Genomic DNA, 19,525 nt, shown 5'->3' with positions numbered 1-19,525 from the left:
CTCAGCACCCATTTAAAAGGGTAGGTATTGTTATAGCCACCTGTGGGCCCCTCATCCCCTCTGGAGAGGTCCAGAAATTCTGCCAGAAGATCCCAACTGGCCTAACAGTGGCTTCACAGACCAGGTGAAGTCCAACCACTTCTTGCTGCCCAGAGGAGAAAGCCATGCACTATTCTGCTTTGGGGTTTAAGCAGGATATTATGACTTACTGAGAGTGGCCAGATATTAAGGAGCTGGTCTGCCCATGCTCAAGTCATACACTGATCCTTTAAAGATTCACCATTCAAAGCCAAAGATAATCTTGTATTTCAGGTATTGAGCACTCAGGTATTTAGGTATTCAGAATTTGTGCCTACATTCAAATTGTTGCGCTATAATCAAATTGCATCTGCCTGATTCAACTAATTCAGGAGACGGCAAGGAGACTAATCTCATTAAAAATGGCAGATGTTGGGGCACCAGGGGGGCTCAGTCATTAAGCGTCTGACTTCCAGTCAGGTCATGATCTCACAGGTGGTGAATTCGAGCCCACTGGGCTCTGCCCTGCTGGTGCAGAACCTGCTTGGGATTCTCTCTCTGTTCCCCTCTCTGCCCTTCCTCCACTTGCATGCACACACTTTCTCTCTCTCAAAATAAATAAATATATTCTTTTTAATGGCAGATGCATGGGTATCATAGCCTGAAAAGGGGCATGCGACTCAATCCCGGCCAGTGGGACCTGGGTAGGGGCAGATATCTGCAGGCAAGCTAATTGGAAGTTTTCCTTAATGATCAAAAACGAAGCTTGAGAATTGGGGATAGGAGAGCCTTTTTTGGACCTGTGGAGATAGCTGTCTATAATGTGATGACCAGAAGTATGGCAGCCATTTTGAAACCACAAAAGCACAAGCCGAGTAAAACATAGCAGCAAAAGTATCTGCACCCAAGACTGCTAAGCCACTGCCCAACTCGGGAATACCTTATCTTTAGATATCATATTCTAGAATAATAAACAATAAATACAAGTCATCTTTTAGTAAGCATTCTGAAAACATCCTAACTGCTGCACAGATCAATAAGAAAAAGACAACTCATTGGGTCACCTGGGTGGCTCAGTCGGTTGAACATCTGACTTCCGCTCAGGTCATGATCTCACGGTTCGTGGGTTCGAGCCCCACCATCAGGCTCTGTGCTGACAGCTCAGAGCCTGGAGCCTGTTTCAGATTCTGTGTCTCCCTCTCTCTCTGCCCCTCCCCCACTCGTGCTCTGTCTCCATCTCAAAAATAAACAAACATTAAAAAAAGAAAAAGACAACTCAACAGAAAATTGGATAAAGGATACAAATAGAAAACTCTCATAAGAGGAAATATGGATAGTCAAAAAAACATTCTAAAAGATGTCCAACATTGCTAATAATAAAAGCAACACCAATGAACAAGTTTTTTGCCCAGTAGACTTACAAAATTTAGTAATACTAGAGTTGGTAAGTATTTGAGGAAACAGGGCTTCTCAGATTTCTTAGCAGATTGCAAACTGGTACACCGATACACAATTTAACATAGTTAATTAAAATTTGAAATGTGCATCCCCTTCAACCCAACAATTCTACAGAAATACTCACACATGCACACAAAGATGTTTATACAAGGATGTTCAGTATTGCACTGCTTGTTAAGCCAAAGAAAAAAATCTTAAATAGTGCAAGGTCCATGAGTAAGGAATCGAGTAAATAATTTATAGTCCACTCTACTGTGGAATAGCCACAGTCATACAAAATAATGGAGTAAATCTGTGTATGCTGGCATTTCAATCTATTCAAGATATACTGTTAAGGAAAACACACAAATTACAGAAGAGTAGGTATGCATCCCATTCTCATTTTTTTTGTGTGAAGTAAAGAATGCTTTTATATGCACTGAAATAAATCTGAGACAGTATATAACAAAGAATTATCACTAGGAGGTTAATATGAAGCCCTTCAATTTTAAATTTTACATATTTCTGTGTTTAGGAGCTTGTGTGTGTGTGTGTGTGTGCACGCACGTGTGTATGCATGTATTGCTTTTGCAATTAGAAAAAAATGTATTTTAATCAAATCAATCAAAAGAAAGACCTGGTTTTCCACTAGCATTCACTACTGTTCCAAGAGAGTTGTAGCCAAATGTCTCAAGTCTTCCCAGAGCCCAAGGTGCTAGATTCCAGCCTGGGAATCTGTCTCTTGTGCAGAGCTTGAGGGTGACATGAGACTGGCCCTCCGGTCACGAACGGGAGCTCCAAGAGACAGCATCCAAGGACAAGAGCTAAAGAGATAGCCAAAGAGCTCACCCCATGGGGCCAGGCAGAGAGGCAAAATCCACTGGATGAGGACCTCTGACACCAAGCCAAAGCCAGCTGGCACTGAATGGAAGGTGTTTGTGGCTCTGAAGTGATCTGAACAGCTGAGGTGGAGTGTGGCTCACAGGGCATCTGCCACCTCAGAAGCCGGAAGGGAGGAAACCATCAAGGTAGGGAGCCATCAGTGAATAACCAGAGTATAAAGAAGCAATAAAGCATTATGCTTGTTTCAATTTCCTATTTAGAATGGTTTCAGACTTTCAAAAAGGAAAAGAAAAAACATTTACCTTCTTAAATTTTAAAGTTTTTTAGGTGTAATTTAATTTCTTTCCAGTCATAGGTCTGTGAAAATTTGCATACTGCCATGATGCAAATAATTTTTTTTTTTTTTCAGAGCACCTCATTATACTCCACTGGCTTGGAAGGATTTTATAAAATCAAGCCTATCCCTCTTCCTTTGACATATGATTTTGGTAAATGATCATCATATCAGACAGTTGCTGCAAGATGGTACCCCCAACTCCCAAAACATTCGTCTGGGAGGAAGAAGTTCCCTTCCCCATTTCTATCCCCCGAAAGCTGTTTGTCTGAGCCCTCTAGGGCAGGCAGCCATCGCCCAGCGCAGCAGAGCAGGGTGAGAAGTCCTTTTTAGGCAAGATATTAAAAGGAGTTGGCTGAGCAGATCTAAAACCCTTGGTCAACAGGGCGGGGCCAGCCCCGGGGCAGAAGTATTACTTCACAGTTGCATCGGCTTCCTGTGGCTGCCAATAGAGGCGGCATCTGGCAGCCAGCCCACCGCAGAGAAGAGGGAACTCCGCAGAGAAGAAACTAGCAACGAGGCCCCAAAGGTGGAAGTGCAGCCTGAGAAACTTGAGCCAGCCCGGGACTGTGCCGGCCTTGCCACTCACTCTGCAGGGTGTGGCGTGCAGGACCCCTCCGGCTTCACAAGACTGATATGCCTCCTGTGGTGAGCACATTCCATATGCACTTTTCACACACTATTTCATCCCTATCATTTATTCCATATCATAAGGCTATTAGGCAGGAGCTGTAATTTTTCCATTTTTCAGACAGAGAAACGGAAGCCCAAGGAGGTGAAATAACTTGCCCCGGGACGCACAAGCAGGAAACAGAGGAGCCAGGATTCAAACCCCCTGTGTGGCCATCCCTGGAGCCCAGACTCTGACCGCAGCAACTTCAGCTTTCAAGTGAAAATCAAGATGATGAGGTAAAGGTTAGTGCTCCCTCCAACTGACACTGGGGATTGGAGCAATCTTGTCTCCTCCCTTGTAGGTAATATTTTGGGTTTCCTTCCTTGCACACAACCAGGCAAATGACTGCAATTCTAAAACGAGATAAATATAAAAACAAGAAGTGAAACACTACAGACACCTGAAACCCGACCATTTCTGCAAGCTTGAGCTAGCAGAGTCGCCTCGCAACAGAAATAGTTCTGTCCTGTTTAGATAGGCTTTGTTTTGCTACATGGCTGCATATGCAGTGAAGTGATATCAAGTCCTGAGGGTCCACTCCTTTGATGAGTTAAACACACAAAGGCCTACATTTTGATGTAATCTGATAGCATGTAGTTAAGTCCTAGACAAAGTGCAACTGTGAGGAAGTGATAAACCCAACTTCCTGCACAAAGCCGCCTGAGATAACACTTTCCATGGACTGGAGAAAAAAAGAGAGAGAGAGAGAGACAGAGAGAGAGAGATGATTGCTACAGAATTTTAAAAGAACTATTCCATTCTTAACAAATAAACCCTTCTCCATGGGGCTCCAGCAACAGCTAAATAAAACTGACTGCAGTCAGTTGACTATGTAGTATTTCCACATATAACTTAATTCTCACTTTTATTCATAGACAGTGTCAATCACTGGAGATTCATTTGATTTTTTTCTCTTAACAGTACTTTAGTTCAAACTCGAAATCTCAGGTATCTTCTTAGCCAGAACATCCCTGCAGCTGACCAAGAACTCGAATTGAGGGAATTGAGTTTGCATTAACTGGCTTAATGGTGTTCCCACTGAGTCATTAAAAAGGTTGAATCAGTCTGAATAAACACACATTGGAAGAGTTGTCAGATTATGGAAGGACCAATAACTATTTCCACAATGCCAAAACAAGGTCAGTCATGGTTTCACTAAGGGTTCTCAAGAATCATGTCCTATCTAAACAACCAATAAGGGCTGACTGTGCTGGGAATTTTCTGTGAATACATTTACTCCTTTACTAATATCGCAAATATTGTAGAGATTTTTATCTCACAATAGTCCCCAAAGAGCACCTACTATGTGCTAGGAAATACAATAGCAAACACAGAAAGAAACAGCCCCTTCCCTCAAAGACTAGTTAGGAAGATGAATAAAGTAAACATAGAAATATGTGTAAATCACAAATTTTATTGAGTGCTTTGACGAGAAAGGACAGGGTGGCCTGATTTCGGTTTTGGATGAGGTGATCACTTCCCTGATGATGTGATATTTAGGCTTGAATCATTCAAGCAGACCAAGAGGGAGGGAAGACAGTTTCGGCAGAGAAAACAGGCCATATCAAGGCCTTGAGTTGGCAAACAGCATGGTGCCTTCAGAAGCTAAAGGAAGGCCATGTGTCCAGAATAAATTAAATAAGGAGAGAGAGAGTCTGATATAATCCTGGAAAGCACAGAGGAGCCAGATCAGGCAAGGGCCTTGCAGGCCATGTAAAGAAGTTTGGCTTTATCGTGAGCATACTGGGGATTATTCCAGAAAACACTGCTGAACCTCTAATAGTGTTTTGTTTGTACATTGTTTACTAGGCAAGGCTCTCAGAGAAATGAAGCAGCCCTAACATTCTTTGGGGAATATTGTGAGATAAAAATCTCTACAAGTAATCTGGAGCATTAAAGGTATTCCCCTCAGTTCAGCCAGTTCAGCCAAGCCACAAACTGGGAGGGGGGAAAAATCAGAATGATAAAAAAATTTAACGAACCACATGTCATTTTATTATTTTGATATGATTATAGAGTCACATGGTTGTACATATAGATACACTGGCCATATGGACAAATCCTCTTGTTTTACAAAAGAAACTAAGGCCCAGAAATAGACTTTGGAGATTCCTTTGCTGCAGTCATTGGGATGGGAAAGTGAATGTCCTGCTGCTGAGAATATCACAATGGATCTGAAAAACTGGGCTTCCAACATGTAAAACCAGTTTCAAGTTTTCTTTCATTAGGGCTTCTTAATGTGTTGGTTTTATTCCACAATCAAGTGATGCTTTAAATCTTTCAGGCACAGGTTAATAAAAGTCATTTTTTCCTCTTGTGTCTATTTCCAAGCCCTGACCCCTTTGTTTCTGAGAACCTACTCTGCATAAACCCCACTGGCTACCTGGCCCTCAACTGATGGGTTTTGAAGTACTGAGTATGATTAGAGATTTGCTTTTGATTCTGAGGCTCGTGACAAGGGATCCTGGCCCTCCTTCAGGTGAAGCTAGTGAATTTGCTGGTTTGAGATTGAATCAAGTTCTTAAAAAAAAGGATTGACACTTCAGGGCCAACCAGACATTGCCTTTGCTATTCTGATGACTTTCCACTTGGGGCTGAGTGGATTCCTGCTAGTAGTAGCATTTTGACCTCAGTACAGTTTCATTTAGTTGACCTCAGAGAAAATCCTCTACCTCTCTGGGCCTCTACTTCTCTTCAGATGATGCCTAAGACACTTACATGTCCAACATTCTATATGTGGGCAAGACAAATAAAAAAAGTTTAGAATCTTGACAGAAAATGTCCTTAGCACCTCACTTCCTATAATAGAATGGAAAGAAGGAAGGAAGGAAGGAAGGAAGGAAGGAAGGAAGGAAGGAAGGAAGGAAAGAAGGAAAGAAGAAGACTGGGGTTGGAGGAGAGAGAAGGAGGGAGGGAGAGAAGGTAAAAAGGAAGGAAAAGAAGGAAGAAGTCATTAGTGAACAAAACTAAGGAAGGAAAAAAGGCAAAAGCTGTGCTTTCCATACCACTCTGCAACCTTAATAGAAATAGACTGGGCTTGAGTTGTGAATAAGTTATTGTTTATTTAGCCATCAAAACACAGCCCAGTGGAGTATACCTAAGCATCCTTTGCAGATTAAGATTCTGGATACCTATGCGTCAGCAACTTCTGTTTAAGAAAACAAATGAAGTTTCAGGAAAAAAATTGTTAGAGAAGAGTTATGCTTTTTTTTTTTTTTTTTTTTTTTTTAAATATTTCAGGGTTGCCTGGGTCGCTCAGCCTGTTAAGGACCGGACTTCAGTTCAGGTCATGATCTCACAGTTTGTGAGTTCCAGCCCCGCATATGGCTCTCTGCTATCAGTGCGGAGCCCGCTTTGAATCCTCTGTCTCCCTCTCTCTCTGCTCCTCCCTTGCTCTCTCTCTCTCAAATAAACAAATATTTTTCTTAAAAAGAAAAATAAATAAATTTGAAATGCCTTATATTGCAAAGATTTTGTAAATCATTGACATCTATGGAAATCACTTAGCCCAGAGGCTAGCATTTAGTAAGTACTCAGTAAATGCTATTTAATGCTATAATTCACACTACAGAGAACTAGAAAACTTGAAATCCAGACCTCTGAACGGATAGCTATGTGATTTAAGCAGGTGTCTCTGCCTCTCTAAGTCTGTTTTCCAAATCTGAAAGAAGAATGGATTGGATTCAGTTGAATGAGGTGGCAGACAGAGCTTCTCCAGTTGCTATTCTCCAAGTCCATTTCAATTGTGTTAGGGCCCCCATGTTTGAATTGAACATTAATATTTTAATGAAAATAATTTCTTTCTCACACCATATTGTAAAGCACCTGCATAACTTTGCAGAGCATTTCTCTTTCCTTCCCTAAGCAGATTCTGGAGCACTAAAATTAAAGAGAAGTAAAGGGGATTAACATTTCCCTAAAAGGACCAATTGGAAGGGCAACTTCAGGGCACTAGTTAAAATGTCAGTCCCCTTAAGAAATGTCCAGTTAGGGAGTCTGGTCCTAGTACTGCATTGTAGTATTTGGAGGACCGTGAGAGTGGGGTCAAGCTCTGTTGGCTCTTAACTCCATCACAACATCTGCTCAAGACTCAGGACTTCCTAAAACTGGATTTTAAACACCCCTAAGAGACTGCCATTTCCCTGAGGGTTTCTCTTCAAGTAAAAATGTTTTTGCCTCCCAAATTGAGTCAACACATCTGTTCCTACCTATCTTAAAAGCTTCATCAATTCAATAATTGTCCAAAAGGAAGAGGCAAAAAAAAAAGCTATTGTGTGATGAAAACTTTTGGCAAATCTTATGAAAACACATTCTTAAAACATCTCTCATTTCTGAGAAACAAAGTAAAATGTATGAATTGTGTTTTGTTTCATGACGAACAAAATGATTCATTGCTACAATGAGGTATTTTGACCATATCTACATAAAACAAGTATGAACATTCAATTGAAAAAATAAAAATAACTCAATTAGAAAAATAAACTTTGAGTACCTCCTCTCTAAACGGCACTGAACTTGGCCTCAAAAAACTAGGCAGGTTGTCATGCTCAAGTTTAAGTTATTTAGGTGTTAGCTGTAGCTTCTATGCACTGAGAAGTTTCTTTACAGCTACTTCTCTGTGCTAACACAGTAGCCTCCAGCCACATGTGGCTACTGAGTGCTTGAAATGTGGCTGGTTAAATTGAGATGTTTTATAAGAGTAAAATACACACTAGATTTAGAAGATTTAGGGCAAAAAGAGAATGTAAAATGTCTCATTAATAATTTTACATCAATTATATATTAAAATGACACTATTTTGAATATGTTGGGTTAAAAATATTTTATTCACTTAGGGGCCCCTGGGTAACTCAGTGGGTTAAGCATCTGACTTTGACTCAGGTTATGATCTCACAGTTTGTGTGTTCGAGCCCCACGTCGGGCTCTGTGCTGGTGGTGCAGAGCCTGCTGGGATTCTCTCTCTCTCTCTCTCTCTCTCTCTCTCTCTCTCTCTCTCTCTGCCCTTTCCCACTTTCATTCTCTCTTCTTCTCAAAATAAATAAACTTAATAAAATATATGTACATACATACATATATGTATAATTGTGTGTGTATATGTATATATATATGTATGTGTATATGTGTGTGTGTGTATATATATATATATATATATATATATATATATACATATACACACACAATTCACTTAAATTCATCTGTTTCTTTTCACCTTTTTAACATACCTATTAGAAAAATCTAAAATCTCAGGCACCTGGGTGGCTCAGTCAGTTAAACATCCAACTCTTGATTTCAGCTGACATCATGATCTCTCGGTTCATGAGTTCAAATCCCACATCCCTCCGTGCTGACAGCACAGAGCCTGCTTGGGATTCTCTTTCTCTCCTTTCTCTCTCTCTCTCTCTCTCTCTCTCTCTCTGCTGCTCCCCAGCTCACACGCACGTGGGCACTCCCTCTCAAAATAAATAAATGAACTTTAAAAACATGAAAACAATTCTTAAAGTATATAATGAAAAAATACTCACCCTCACTTATAATTAAAGAAATATAATTAAGACAAAGTAAGGCAAGTATTTAAAAGTTTCATAATACCTACTGTTGATGTGGATGAAGGGAAACAGCATTTTCATATGCTATTTGTGGGAGTATAAATTGGTACAAGCTCTTTAAAGGGCAACTCAGCAATAGCTATCAAAATTTACAGTGTACGTACCCTTTTTTCCATTTCAGGAATTTTACCCTCAGTTATACTGATACATTGATGCAAATCTTGTGATAGCGAAAGACTACAAATGATCTAAAGATCCATAAATAGGAAACTGGCTAAATGTTTTGGTATATTCATACACTGGAATACTCTATTGCCAGTAAAAAATGATGATGGTCTCGATATTATTAGTAGTAGTATTAAGAATTATAATATTAAGAAATATTAAATGTAAAAGCACAGTGCAGGAATTCGTTATTTACTCAGAATTATTTGAGACTATATTTTCTGCCAACAAAATGGAAGTTTAAAATAATCATTAAATTGAATTATAGAAAAAAGTTATATTTTTTCTTCATCAGCTGAACTGGGGAGACTAAACATTTATACTTACTACATTTGTGTTTATAGAGGTCTTTCTGGAATCAGGACAGATTGAAGAGGACTAGGACCAGAAGATATCTTATGTAAGGGCAGGGCACATGGTAGACACTCAATAAATGCTTGTTGTCATTATTAGTCATAATAACTCAAGCTAAAAGAGATGCAAACTATACAAAGCTAGTGATGGCAGAAAAAAAAAAGAGGAGAGAACCATGTGATAGCTAGAGAAAAAGTAGAGCTGGTGACTGATAGTGGGTAGGAGCTAGTAAACTGGAGCAAGCCTTCAGGATAATACCCAAAGTGGCTGGAGGAGCCAGGTGGATGATGGAGCCCATCTCTGAGTCAAGACATTTAGGAGAATGTGCAGCTTTGAGGAAAAGATAAATTCACTTTGGGACTTATAAATTTAGACAGCCTTGTGAATCTCCAAATATATCCGCTGGGTAATTGGATCCATCTCTCCAGGATTCAGTGGGAGAGGATTAAGTTAGAGTATCTATCTTCTATGATGAAAATGGAAATAAGAGATGAAGATGAAACAGAGATGAGAGATGGGTTGAAGATGAAAGATGGTGATAGAGAGGAGAGAGGAGAGATGAGAGCTAGGGATGAAGAAGAAGGATGGGGATGAAGATGAATGTGAAAGGAGAGATGAGAGATGGAGACCAAGATGAGAGGCGGAGATGGAGATGAGAGTTGGAGGTGGAGATGGGAGACGAGAGATGGAGGTGGAGATGAGAGATGGAGAAGTAGGAGGCTGGGGAAGGGAAAAGGGGAGATAGAGATATTGGAGATGGACATAGAAATGAGGAGACAGAGACACAGAAGGACAGAGAATCCCAGCAGCTCATACATTGTGTGAATGGCCAGGCAACTTCCCAAAATGGCCCAACCACTTGTTGGCGGGACACCGCAGACTACATTTAACTTGAGTGAAGCCTCAAATGGCCATTCCATAGTGTGGGTGCTTGCCTTAGTGGCACTATTTCTCAAGGCTAGTAAATTCAAGTTTGGGAGAGAGAATAATCATTCTTTTCACAAACCTTTACTAAGCAACCCCCCCCCCCAGACACTGTACTAGGTGCTGAAGTTAATAGTGGTTGTAGTGATTTCAAATTATATCTACAAATTGTTTTACAATTATCTCCTCAAATGATAAAGCTATGAATGTGGGCCTCTTCCCTTGAATGTGGGCCAAATTTAGTGACTTGATTTTAACAAACAAAATGTTACACTATGACTTCTGAGACTAGGTCATAAAAGGCAATGTGGCTGCCTCCTTGATCTCTCTTGGATCACTCATTCTTGGGAAAACCAGCCACCAAGTCATGAGGACACTGGAGCTGCCCTATGGAAAGGTCCATGTGGTGAGGAACTGAAGCCTTCCACCATCAGCCATGTAAGGGAACCAACCTGGAAGGGGATCCTCCAGTTTCAGTAAAGCCTTTAGATGACTGCAACCGCAGAAACATTTTGACTGCGACTTCATAAGAGATCCCAAGCCACAGCCACCTAGTCAAGATGCTCCCAAATTCCTGATCACAGAATCTGTAAGATAATAAATACCTATTGTTGCTTTAAGCCAGGAAGTTTTGGGGTAATTTGTTACCTAGCAATAGAAAAAGTGGTAGACAAGACAAAACATGGTCCCTTCCCTCATTCTGGGAGCTGGTAAAAACCTATTATTGCACAATGTAGAAACAACGTGAGTCAAATCATGCCAGCAAACCTGTACAAATGTTATAATGTTCCATCAACATGGAATGTGAAAAGGAGATTTGTTATATTGTTATATTAGTGTGACCAGGATATCAATTTGGAGTCTGCTTTGTCACCCAAAGGGACAGCATGTCTTCATGACATGATCATTGTAGAGATGGTGGCAAATGATGGTGGGCTCTGGGGCTGTTAGATCTAGTGGATTCAGGTCAGAGAAAGTGCAATGGCAAACCAACCCCCATGCAAACCATGGTAAATGGAGAGCAGAGGCCAAGAGCCTCACTGAGAAAACTGGTCTACATCACCCCAGCCTCCTACTAGGTCTTCCTGCCTCTAGTATCAATACTCTCCAGTGCACCTCACATGGGAAACCAGAAGATTCTTCTTCAATCACTGCTTCATTATGTAGTCTTCTCCTCTACACACACACAAATCTTAGCTAGGTTCCCACTCCTACCGGTAAAGTATCTCAGCCTGGCATTTACGGCTCTCCTCAGTCTGGCTCCAGCTCATCTTTTCATGATTCCCCTATTTATACCCCATCTTTAGATAAACTGAAAATCCTGAAGTTCTCCCAATGTGTCTTGATTTTCAGGCTTCAAACCTTTTGTCAAGTCATTCTCTCAACCTGGAAGCCCATTCCACCCCTCATCCACCTCACTGTATGCTAGCTATCCAACAAAGATGTTCTTAAATGCTTCTCCATGAAATAGTCTCTGATCCCTTTAGCTCGTAGAGTATTTCCCTCTTCTGGATGCATCATTAATGGCATTGGTAGGATATAAGTCCTTTTCTGTCTACACTATAATCACACACATATATATTACACACATATATGTGTAGCTCATCACCTCTACCAAGCTTCTTATAAGCTTCATCTTTGTATCAACTTGGTCCTAAGCTTCCTCTTTTCACCCTCTCCTCTCTCCTTAAATGATCCATGACATATAACTTCATCCATCATCTATATACTAGATATCTCCAGCCCTGACCTCTTGTCTGTGTTACAGACCTCTACTTATACCTGCTATGTAACATACTCTCATGGGTGTCTCAAGGCTCTTCACAGTCAACATGATCAGTGGAAACTCATAGTGCCCCCACCCAACTCAGGACTCCTCTATGTCTCCTTTCTCAGTAAATGCCATCCAACACCCAACCAGCCATCCAATTCTGCAAGCCAGAATCTAGGGGTCCTCTTTGAACTCTCCCAACTGTCAACCTCTGTGTCTAATCCATCACTAGGTCCCATTGATCTTACCTTCTAAATAGTATTCAAATCCCAAACTTTCCTCCATCTCCACTGCCACCCCCTGAATCCAAGCTATCATCAGTCCTCACCTTGTCCACCATCTACTATCTGGTATCCTAACCAGCCTCCCCACATCAACTGTAGCCTCACAACTCCAATCCATTCTAGGTCATATGAATAGAATGGCATTTGGGTTTTAAAACTCAAATCTGTCCAGGTCATTGCTAAAGGTTTAAAACCTTCAATGACTTTCCATTGTTCTTAAGACAAACATCCAAATCCTTAATATAAACTAACCACAGGGCCCTCCATCATCTGGCCCATTTACCTCTCCAGCCTAATTTTGTGTTCAGTATTTCAGTCACAGGGGACTACTTTCAGTTCCTCAAAAGTGCTCCACTCTCTACAGCCTTTACACATGCTGTTTCTTCTCATTCCATCTACCACTTTTGCCTAATAAAACTCCTGTTCATCCTTCTTTTTTATTATTATTGTTTTTATTTTGGAAAGAGAAGGAGAGCACACAAACGGGGGAGAGGGGCAGAGAAAAAGAGAGAGAGAATCTTTAAGCAGCTTAGGCTCCACACTCAGCTCAGTGCAGAGCTGGACTCAGGGCTCAGCCACACAACCATGAGATCAAGACCTGAGACGAAATCGAGTCGGGCGTTCAACCACCTGAGCCACCCAGGTGCCCCACCTGTTCATCCTTCTAATCTTAGCTCAGACCTCAGCTCCTCAGAGAAACCTCCCCAGCCAGATCTGGTCCCTCATTTACATGTTCTCATTGTTCCCTGTATTTCCTTTATTGTATTTATATTGCTTATAATTACATATTTTTTTTATTATTTGAGGGCAGAAATCATACTTGTTTTATTCTTTTACATTTTATCTCCAGTACATAAAGAGTATAGGAGCTACTCAACCAAATTTGCTTTAAAAACATTAAAGGAAGGGGTGCCTGGGTGGCTCAGTCAGTTAAGCGTCCGACTTCAGCTCAGGTCACGATCTCGCAGTCCGTGAGTTTGAGCCCCGCGTCGGGCTCTGGGCTGATGGCTCAGAGCCTGGAGCCTGCTTCCGATTCTGTGTCTCCCTCTCTCTCTGCCCTTCCCCCATTCATGCTCTGTCTCTCTCTGTCTCAAAAATAAATAAATGTTAAAAAAAATTGTTTTAAATAAAAAATTTTTAAAAATACAAACATTAAAGGAAGAAATGAAGGAAGGAAGTAAAAAATTCAAGTAATCACTGACAAAATCTAGATAGACCAAAGTTCATCAAAATATATCTATGGACATATGTATTTCATTGTCAATATCTTGAATATACATTAAGTTTTTTTGAAACCTAAATTTTCATATTTTTCTCTGTTTTATATTTGTATCAATTAGCATTTTACATGGCTGAAAATAACTGACCGCAGTTAAACAAACAGAGTTTTCATTTTTCTCTCCTAATAGAAGGTTTGAAGTAGGGCTAAAACAAATGTAAAAGTCGTCAGCAAGGGCGCCTGAGTAGCTCAGTCAGTTAAGCATCCAACTTTGGCTAGGTCATGATCTCACGGTTGGTGGGTTTGAGCCCGACAGCTCAGAGCCTGGAACCACCTTTGGATTCTGTGTCTCCCTCTCTCTCTGCCCATCTCCCGCTTGCTCTCTCTCTCTCTGTCAAAAATAAAAAGAAGTCAGCAAAATCACAGGCTCTTCTAACTTCTTTCTCTGCCACTTTTAGAGCCCAACTTTCTTCCTCAGCATTAAAAGCTAGGCTGTTGCCCCTCCAATATGCTATTCATACTCCAGGCAGAAAAAGGGGAAAGATAAAGGGCAAAATGTGTGTGTCAACTGGACTCATCTCTCTTTATCAAGAAAACAAAAAATGGCTTTCCTGGAAGCCCCACACAGGAAACTTTTACCTATATCTCAACCCCAGACTGGGGTTGTGGCCACTCTAGCTACAAATGAGTTGGGGAAGGTTTTTGTTCTTAAACAGACACACTGTCTGCCACACAACTGTAAGTATAATAATGAGGAATAAGGGGACACTGGAGATAGGAAGGCCACCCAAGAGTGTCTGTCACACTACTGCCACAAACAATCAGACTAACTGGATTCCAAGGCTTGGACTCAGTCTCAGAAGCCTAGACGAAAGTGATCTTTTTCAAGTTGAAATTTTGAGAAAAGAAATTCAGGCTCTGCATATATGCTGCTAAGCTTGTATGGATGAAAAATGAAAAATTCTATCAAATACGTAGTTGTTTTTATCTATGTAATACTAAATCTATCTGCTTAACCAAACACCTGGAATAATCTTTCCTCCTTAAAATGCTATTCTTACCACTGAATATTCTTTTTTTGAGAGAGACACAGCATGCACAAGTGGGAGAGGGAGAAAGAGAATTGCCCTTGTATGTTCTTAATTAAAAAATTAACTTTGAAGAAGTTAAGTCACCAAAACTTAAGCCTGCAATTAAAGCCTGCTGCCATTATGCAGTTTCATTCACACCTTTCATGCGGATATTTAGGTTCTGAGGGAGCAAATGAGACTCTCCACACATCCATTAAATGAAAAATGTAGAATAAGCATGTAGCCAATTCAGCTGTAGTTAAAACCTAGGAAATCAGAAGGCTAAGTAAGAAGAATGAAGAATGCAAGGGATTTATAGGGGCACCTGGGTGGCTCAGTTGGCGAAGCATCCAACTCTTGATCTCGGCTCAGGTCATGGTCTCACGGTTCATGAGACTGAGCTCTGCATCAGGCTCTGCGCTGACAGTGTGGAGCCTGCTTGGGATTCTCTCTCTTCCTCTCTCTTTGCCCCTCCCCCACTAGCATATGCACAGTCTCTCTCAAAATAAATAAATAAATTAAAAAAAATTTTTTTTCAACGTTTATTTATTTTTGGGACAGAGAGAGACAGAGCATGAACGGGGGAGGGGCAGAGAGAGAGGGAGACACAGAATCGGAAACAGGCTCCAGGCTCTGAGCCATCAGCCCAGAGCTTGACGCGGGGCTCGAACTCACGGACTGCGAGATCGTGACCTGGCTGAAGTCGGACGCTTAACCGACTGCGCCACCCAGGCGCCCCAAAATAAATAAATAAATTTTAAAAAGAAAGAATGCAAGGGATTTATAGAGTGATTGAGCCCATTCTAGACAGAGTTTAGAATGAGGAAAGCAGAGTGATCTGTGGGGAGAGGTTTCCTCAACAGGGAAATGATATGTTTGGTAACTCAGAGGCAAGGACAGATGAAATATGGAACATAAGCAACAAGAATATAACAAACAGGATATGCTTACTATGTGAAGGAATCTCTTTTTCAGTTAGTATCACTGCCTTTAATTAGTTCAATTCAACAAACATTTATTAACCATCACCTACGTGCCAGAAATTCTGGGAAAGGCTGGTATTCTTCCCTGCCCTGCTGGGCAAGAAAAAAAATATTATTGCTAGATGGAATTTTGGAGGGCACATATTTCTAATTTCCCACTTTAAAGATAAGAATATTGGGACACCTGGGTGGCTCAGTCAGTCGAGTGTCAGACTCAACTGTGGCTCAGGTCATGATCTCACTGGTTAGGAGATCAAGCCCTGAGTCGGGCCCGAAGTGACGGCATGGAGCCTGCTTGGGATTCTTTCTCCCTCTCTCTCCATCCCATCCTTGCTTGCATATGTACATGCACATGCTCTCTCTCTCAAAATAAATAGATAAATAAGGTTTTTTTAAATAATCAAAATTAAATTAAATTAAATTAAATTAAATTAAATTAAATTAAATTACCAAATAGGGGCTCCTGGATGGTTCAGTCAGTTGAGTGTCCAACTTTGGCTTAGGTCATGATCTCATGGTTCATGAGTTCAAGCCCCATATGGGGCTCGCTGCTGTCAGCACATAGCCTGCTTTGGATCCTCTGTCCCCCTCTCTCTCTGCCCTTCCCCTGCTCATGCTCTCTCTCAAAAATAAATAAACATTAAAAATAAAATAAAATAAAATAAAATAAAATAAAATAAAATAAAATAAAATAAAATAAAATAAAACAAATATAAGAATACTAAAGTCCAGGGGCAACTGGGTGCCTCACCCTACTTCAGCTCATGCTGTCGAAGATCGTTGGTTCAAGCCGTGCGTCAGGCTCTGTGCTTTCTGCGCAGAGCCCACCTCGGATCCTCTGTCTCCCTCTCTCTCTGCAACTCCCTCACTAGCTCTCTCTCTCAAAAATAAATAAACATTAAAAAAAAGAATATGAGGGCCCAGAAAAATTAAATGACTCCCCATCATCACCATTTAGTCAACAGAAAGCCACAGCTAAATCTAGGGTCTTCAGAGTCTCACCCAAACAAAATCCTTAAGACTTAGAGAGGCAATCTTCATGTCAGGGCAACTTCTCACTTTCAGAGACAATGGGGTTTTGTTGTTGCTACTGTTTTATTTCTTTCTTACAAATAATTTACCACTTTCAAAGGCATGCCATTCAAAACTTCTCCCTCATTCTCAAAGTTGCCAGGCTATTTTTCTTCATCGTCATCAAGCATATTCAGCAAGCTTGGGTGAACCTACCCAATGCTGACCACACTTCTCTCCCCCCTTCCTTCTCTCCCACACCACTTCCTCTGTCTTCCCTCCCTACCCTTCAGCACCTCCATGCACACCCGTTAGGTTGATCTACACTTGTTAATTAGTGGTTTCAAGATGCTCTGATGTTATATCAGAGGCTATGTCTCCCAACTACTTTTGAGAGCTCCAGAAAAACAAACTCAAGGTTTGGAATGAGAAGAACCTGGATTACAACTGGAGCTCTGCCATTTACTGTGTAGCCTTTGGTAAACTGTTTAACATCATTAAGCCTCAGGCTCTTTGTGTGTTTAATGAGGAAAACCATACCTAATTCATAAGGATGATGCAAGTATTTCATGAGATAATGCCCCACAAGCACTGAATGGTATGAAGCTACACACTGGTATAAAATCAGGGCTCAATACATGTTATCACTTTTTTATTTGTTCCCACCCTCCCCTCTCTCCAAGGAATGCCTAACCTGTGTCATTGGTCAGACTTAGGTTCAAATCTTAGCTCTCTCACTGACCAGCTATACAACAGTGAGTAATTCTCATGACCTCTCTGAGCCTCCTAGAACAAAGTCTGGCTTGGTGGGCCATATCCAATATTTTCTGACTGAATAAGCTACAGATTCCTTATAAATAACACAGAGATAATAAGCCTCACCTCACATGATTGTTGGATGAGCTAAATGAGATCATGTAAAGCAAAGTATCTGCCATGTTCCCTTCTTCAGCTTAATTGATGAACTGATTACCTTGGAAGGGGATGGATTCATTGGATGCTAGATCAAGAGTCTTTAATTCACGCGATCTATTATTATTTACCTATATTTCTTTATTTGTTTCCCTCAATAGTTCTTGGGGGAGGGTATGGTAAGGACACATAATACCTCTCTTCATCTGAATTGTAGGTCAACTGAGAAATAAGACAAAGGACAATCAGATAAGGTTCAAAGTATCCCCTCTATGAAGCCGATATGGAAACTGGATTTATGTGAAGCAAGAGGCCCTCTCGCACTGAACCTGTTAGGCTGCCTTACCTACTCAGGAGCACTGGACCACCATAGGCCTCCCCACCCTCACCCCATAGTGGAGACCTGCTCCTGGAGGAGTAGATCAAAGTATATAGTCTCTACAGGCAGATTGCAACCCAAAGAAAGAATGAGAGAAAGAAGATATGCCCTCGCAGGCTCCTTTCCTCTCCCATTCAAGTAACTCACTCCATCTCCCCAGGGGAGGAGTGAAAGTGGGGCAGAGGCCAAGAGTATTTGGGGAAAACCTCTTGTCCTGGAAATAAAAAGTCAGCAAGAAGCATTCCAGGCATCTGCCACCTAACAAAGTCTATATGCAAAATGGGTTGCATAGGCCTCCTCAGTCCCTCTGCCCTACCGCAAGAATTCGAGGGTACCTGGAATAGAGGTGAAGAGCCCAGCCTGGAGGCAGACTACCTAGTTTTGAATCCAGGCTCTGTCACTTACTAGTTCTGTTTCCTCTAGCAAGTTATGTACTCTTCCTGGGCCTCCATCTGGTCATCTATAAAGTGCAGGAATTGACAGGATGGCTGTGAGGATTAGATGAAAGGTCTATGAAGCGCCCCAAACATGAAGGGATAAGAGCAGAACAAGTGAAGTTATTATTGCTGGTGAGTTTCTTATAAAAGCTGTAGGCTCCTTAGAGTAAAAGGTGAAATAAAATACCATGCCGCTCAAGAATTGCAGGCCAACTGTCGAATAAATCTCCCACAAACCCAAAGCAAAAAATAATTATAGTCAACTCCAGATCATACTTGTGATCTTAGGACCATGAAAACCATCTCCCAGTGACATTACCTCCTGCCCCAACTTCCCTCTTCATTCTGTTAAACCAAAGTCTCTTTGATCCCTTCCAAATTGAATTACACACAACTTTCTTGTCTTAGTCCTTTTAAATTACAGTCCTCCCTTATGGACATCTGTGAGGAGACTGTCAAAGAGAAAAATCCTATGAGATTTTGTATATTCTTAGGTCAGAGTTCTGGCTGAGGTTGGCAGAGATAAAAGGTGTTGGTTTGGGGTTTGTGACGTAAGTGTGAGTCGTAGTTGCACTAAAAAAGAGTGGTCAGTTAGCTGCACTAGCCAAGAAGGATTCCTGGGAATCAGTTATACACGATGAGGGCAGTGGGTATTCAAGGAAGGAAAGCTGAGAAAGATTCTAAATTGGAAGAGACTGGAAATATTTTACAGAAGGCTGAAATTTGTGTGGTGGGTGCTCTGGTCAGGATAAAAACCACAAAGCTGACGGAATAGATCTCTTCTCCTAAAACAGAAAAGCATACGATGGTGGTTATATGTGTAGTTTTGGAGTCAAACAGACCAGGGTTTAAGCCCCATTTTTACCCACTTCTTTGTTACATGACCTTGAGTAACTAACTCAAGTATCAGTGTCCCTATGTATAAAACTGAGATAATAGCACCCACCTTAGGAGACTATGAAGAGAATTAAATAAAAGCAATGTGTATAAAATTCTCAGTACAGGGCCCTGCACATATCTGTGTCCACTACAGTTGTTAATACTATCATACACAATAGAAAAAAAACAGATAAGGGGCTAATATCCAAAATATATAAAGAACTCC

General features: G+C 41.0%; 1 protein-coding gene and 1 long non-coding RNA gene across 3 annotated transcripts in view; one reads left to right on the top strand and one right to left on the bottom strand.

Moving 5' to 3' along the window:
* Positions 1-19,525, bottom strand: part of EXOC6 (exocyst complex component 6) — a 316,918-nt gene that overhangs the window by 288,050 nt on the left and 9,343 nt on the right. Inside the window, exon 2 of the mRNA XM_053207218.1 lies at positions 10,807-10,941. Within this exon, the coding sequence (XP_053063193.1) occupies positions 10,807-10,865 (59 nt within the window). The 5' untranslated portion in view covers positions 10,866-10,941. The remainder of the gene's footprint in view (positions 1-10,806; positions 10,942-19,525) is intronic.
* On the top strand, positions 2,852-5,622 carry LOC113600236 (uncharacterized). 2 transcript variants are annotated; one of them, XR_003421208.2, is made up of 3 exons: positions 2,852-3,280; positions 3,384-3,547; positions 5,344-5,622. It is a non-coding gene; the product is annotated as an uncharacterized LOC113600236 (long non-coding RNA). The 2 variants fall into 2 exon arrangements; XR_003421207.2 differs by having other exon boundaries at positions 2,857-3,280; positions 3,384-3,541.

The sequence above is a fragment of the Acinonyx jubatus genome, chromosome D2 (genome assembly GCF_027475565.1).
Source record: "Acinonyx jubatus isolate Ajub_Pintada_27869175 chromosome D2, VMU_Ajub_asm_v1.0, whole genome shotgun sequence".
In the NCBI taxonomy this organism is placed as follows: Eukaryota; Metazoa; Chordata; class Mammalia; order Carnivora; family Felidae; genus Acinonyx; species Acinonyx jubatus.
This window is presented reverse-complemented; position numbering and strand designations above follow the sequence as displayed.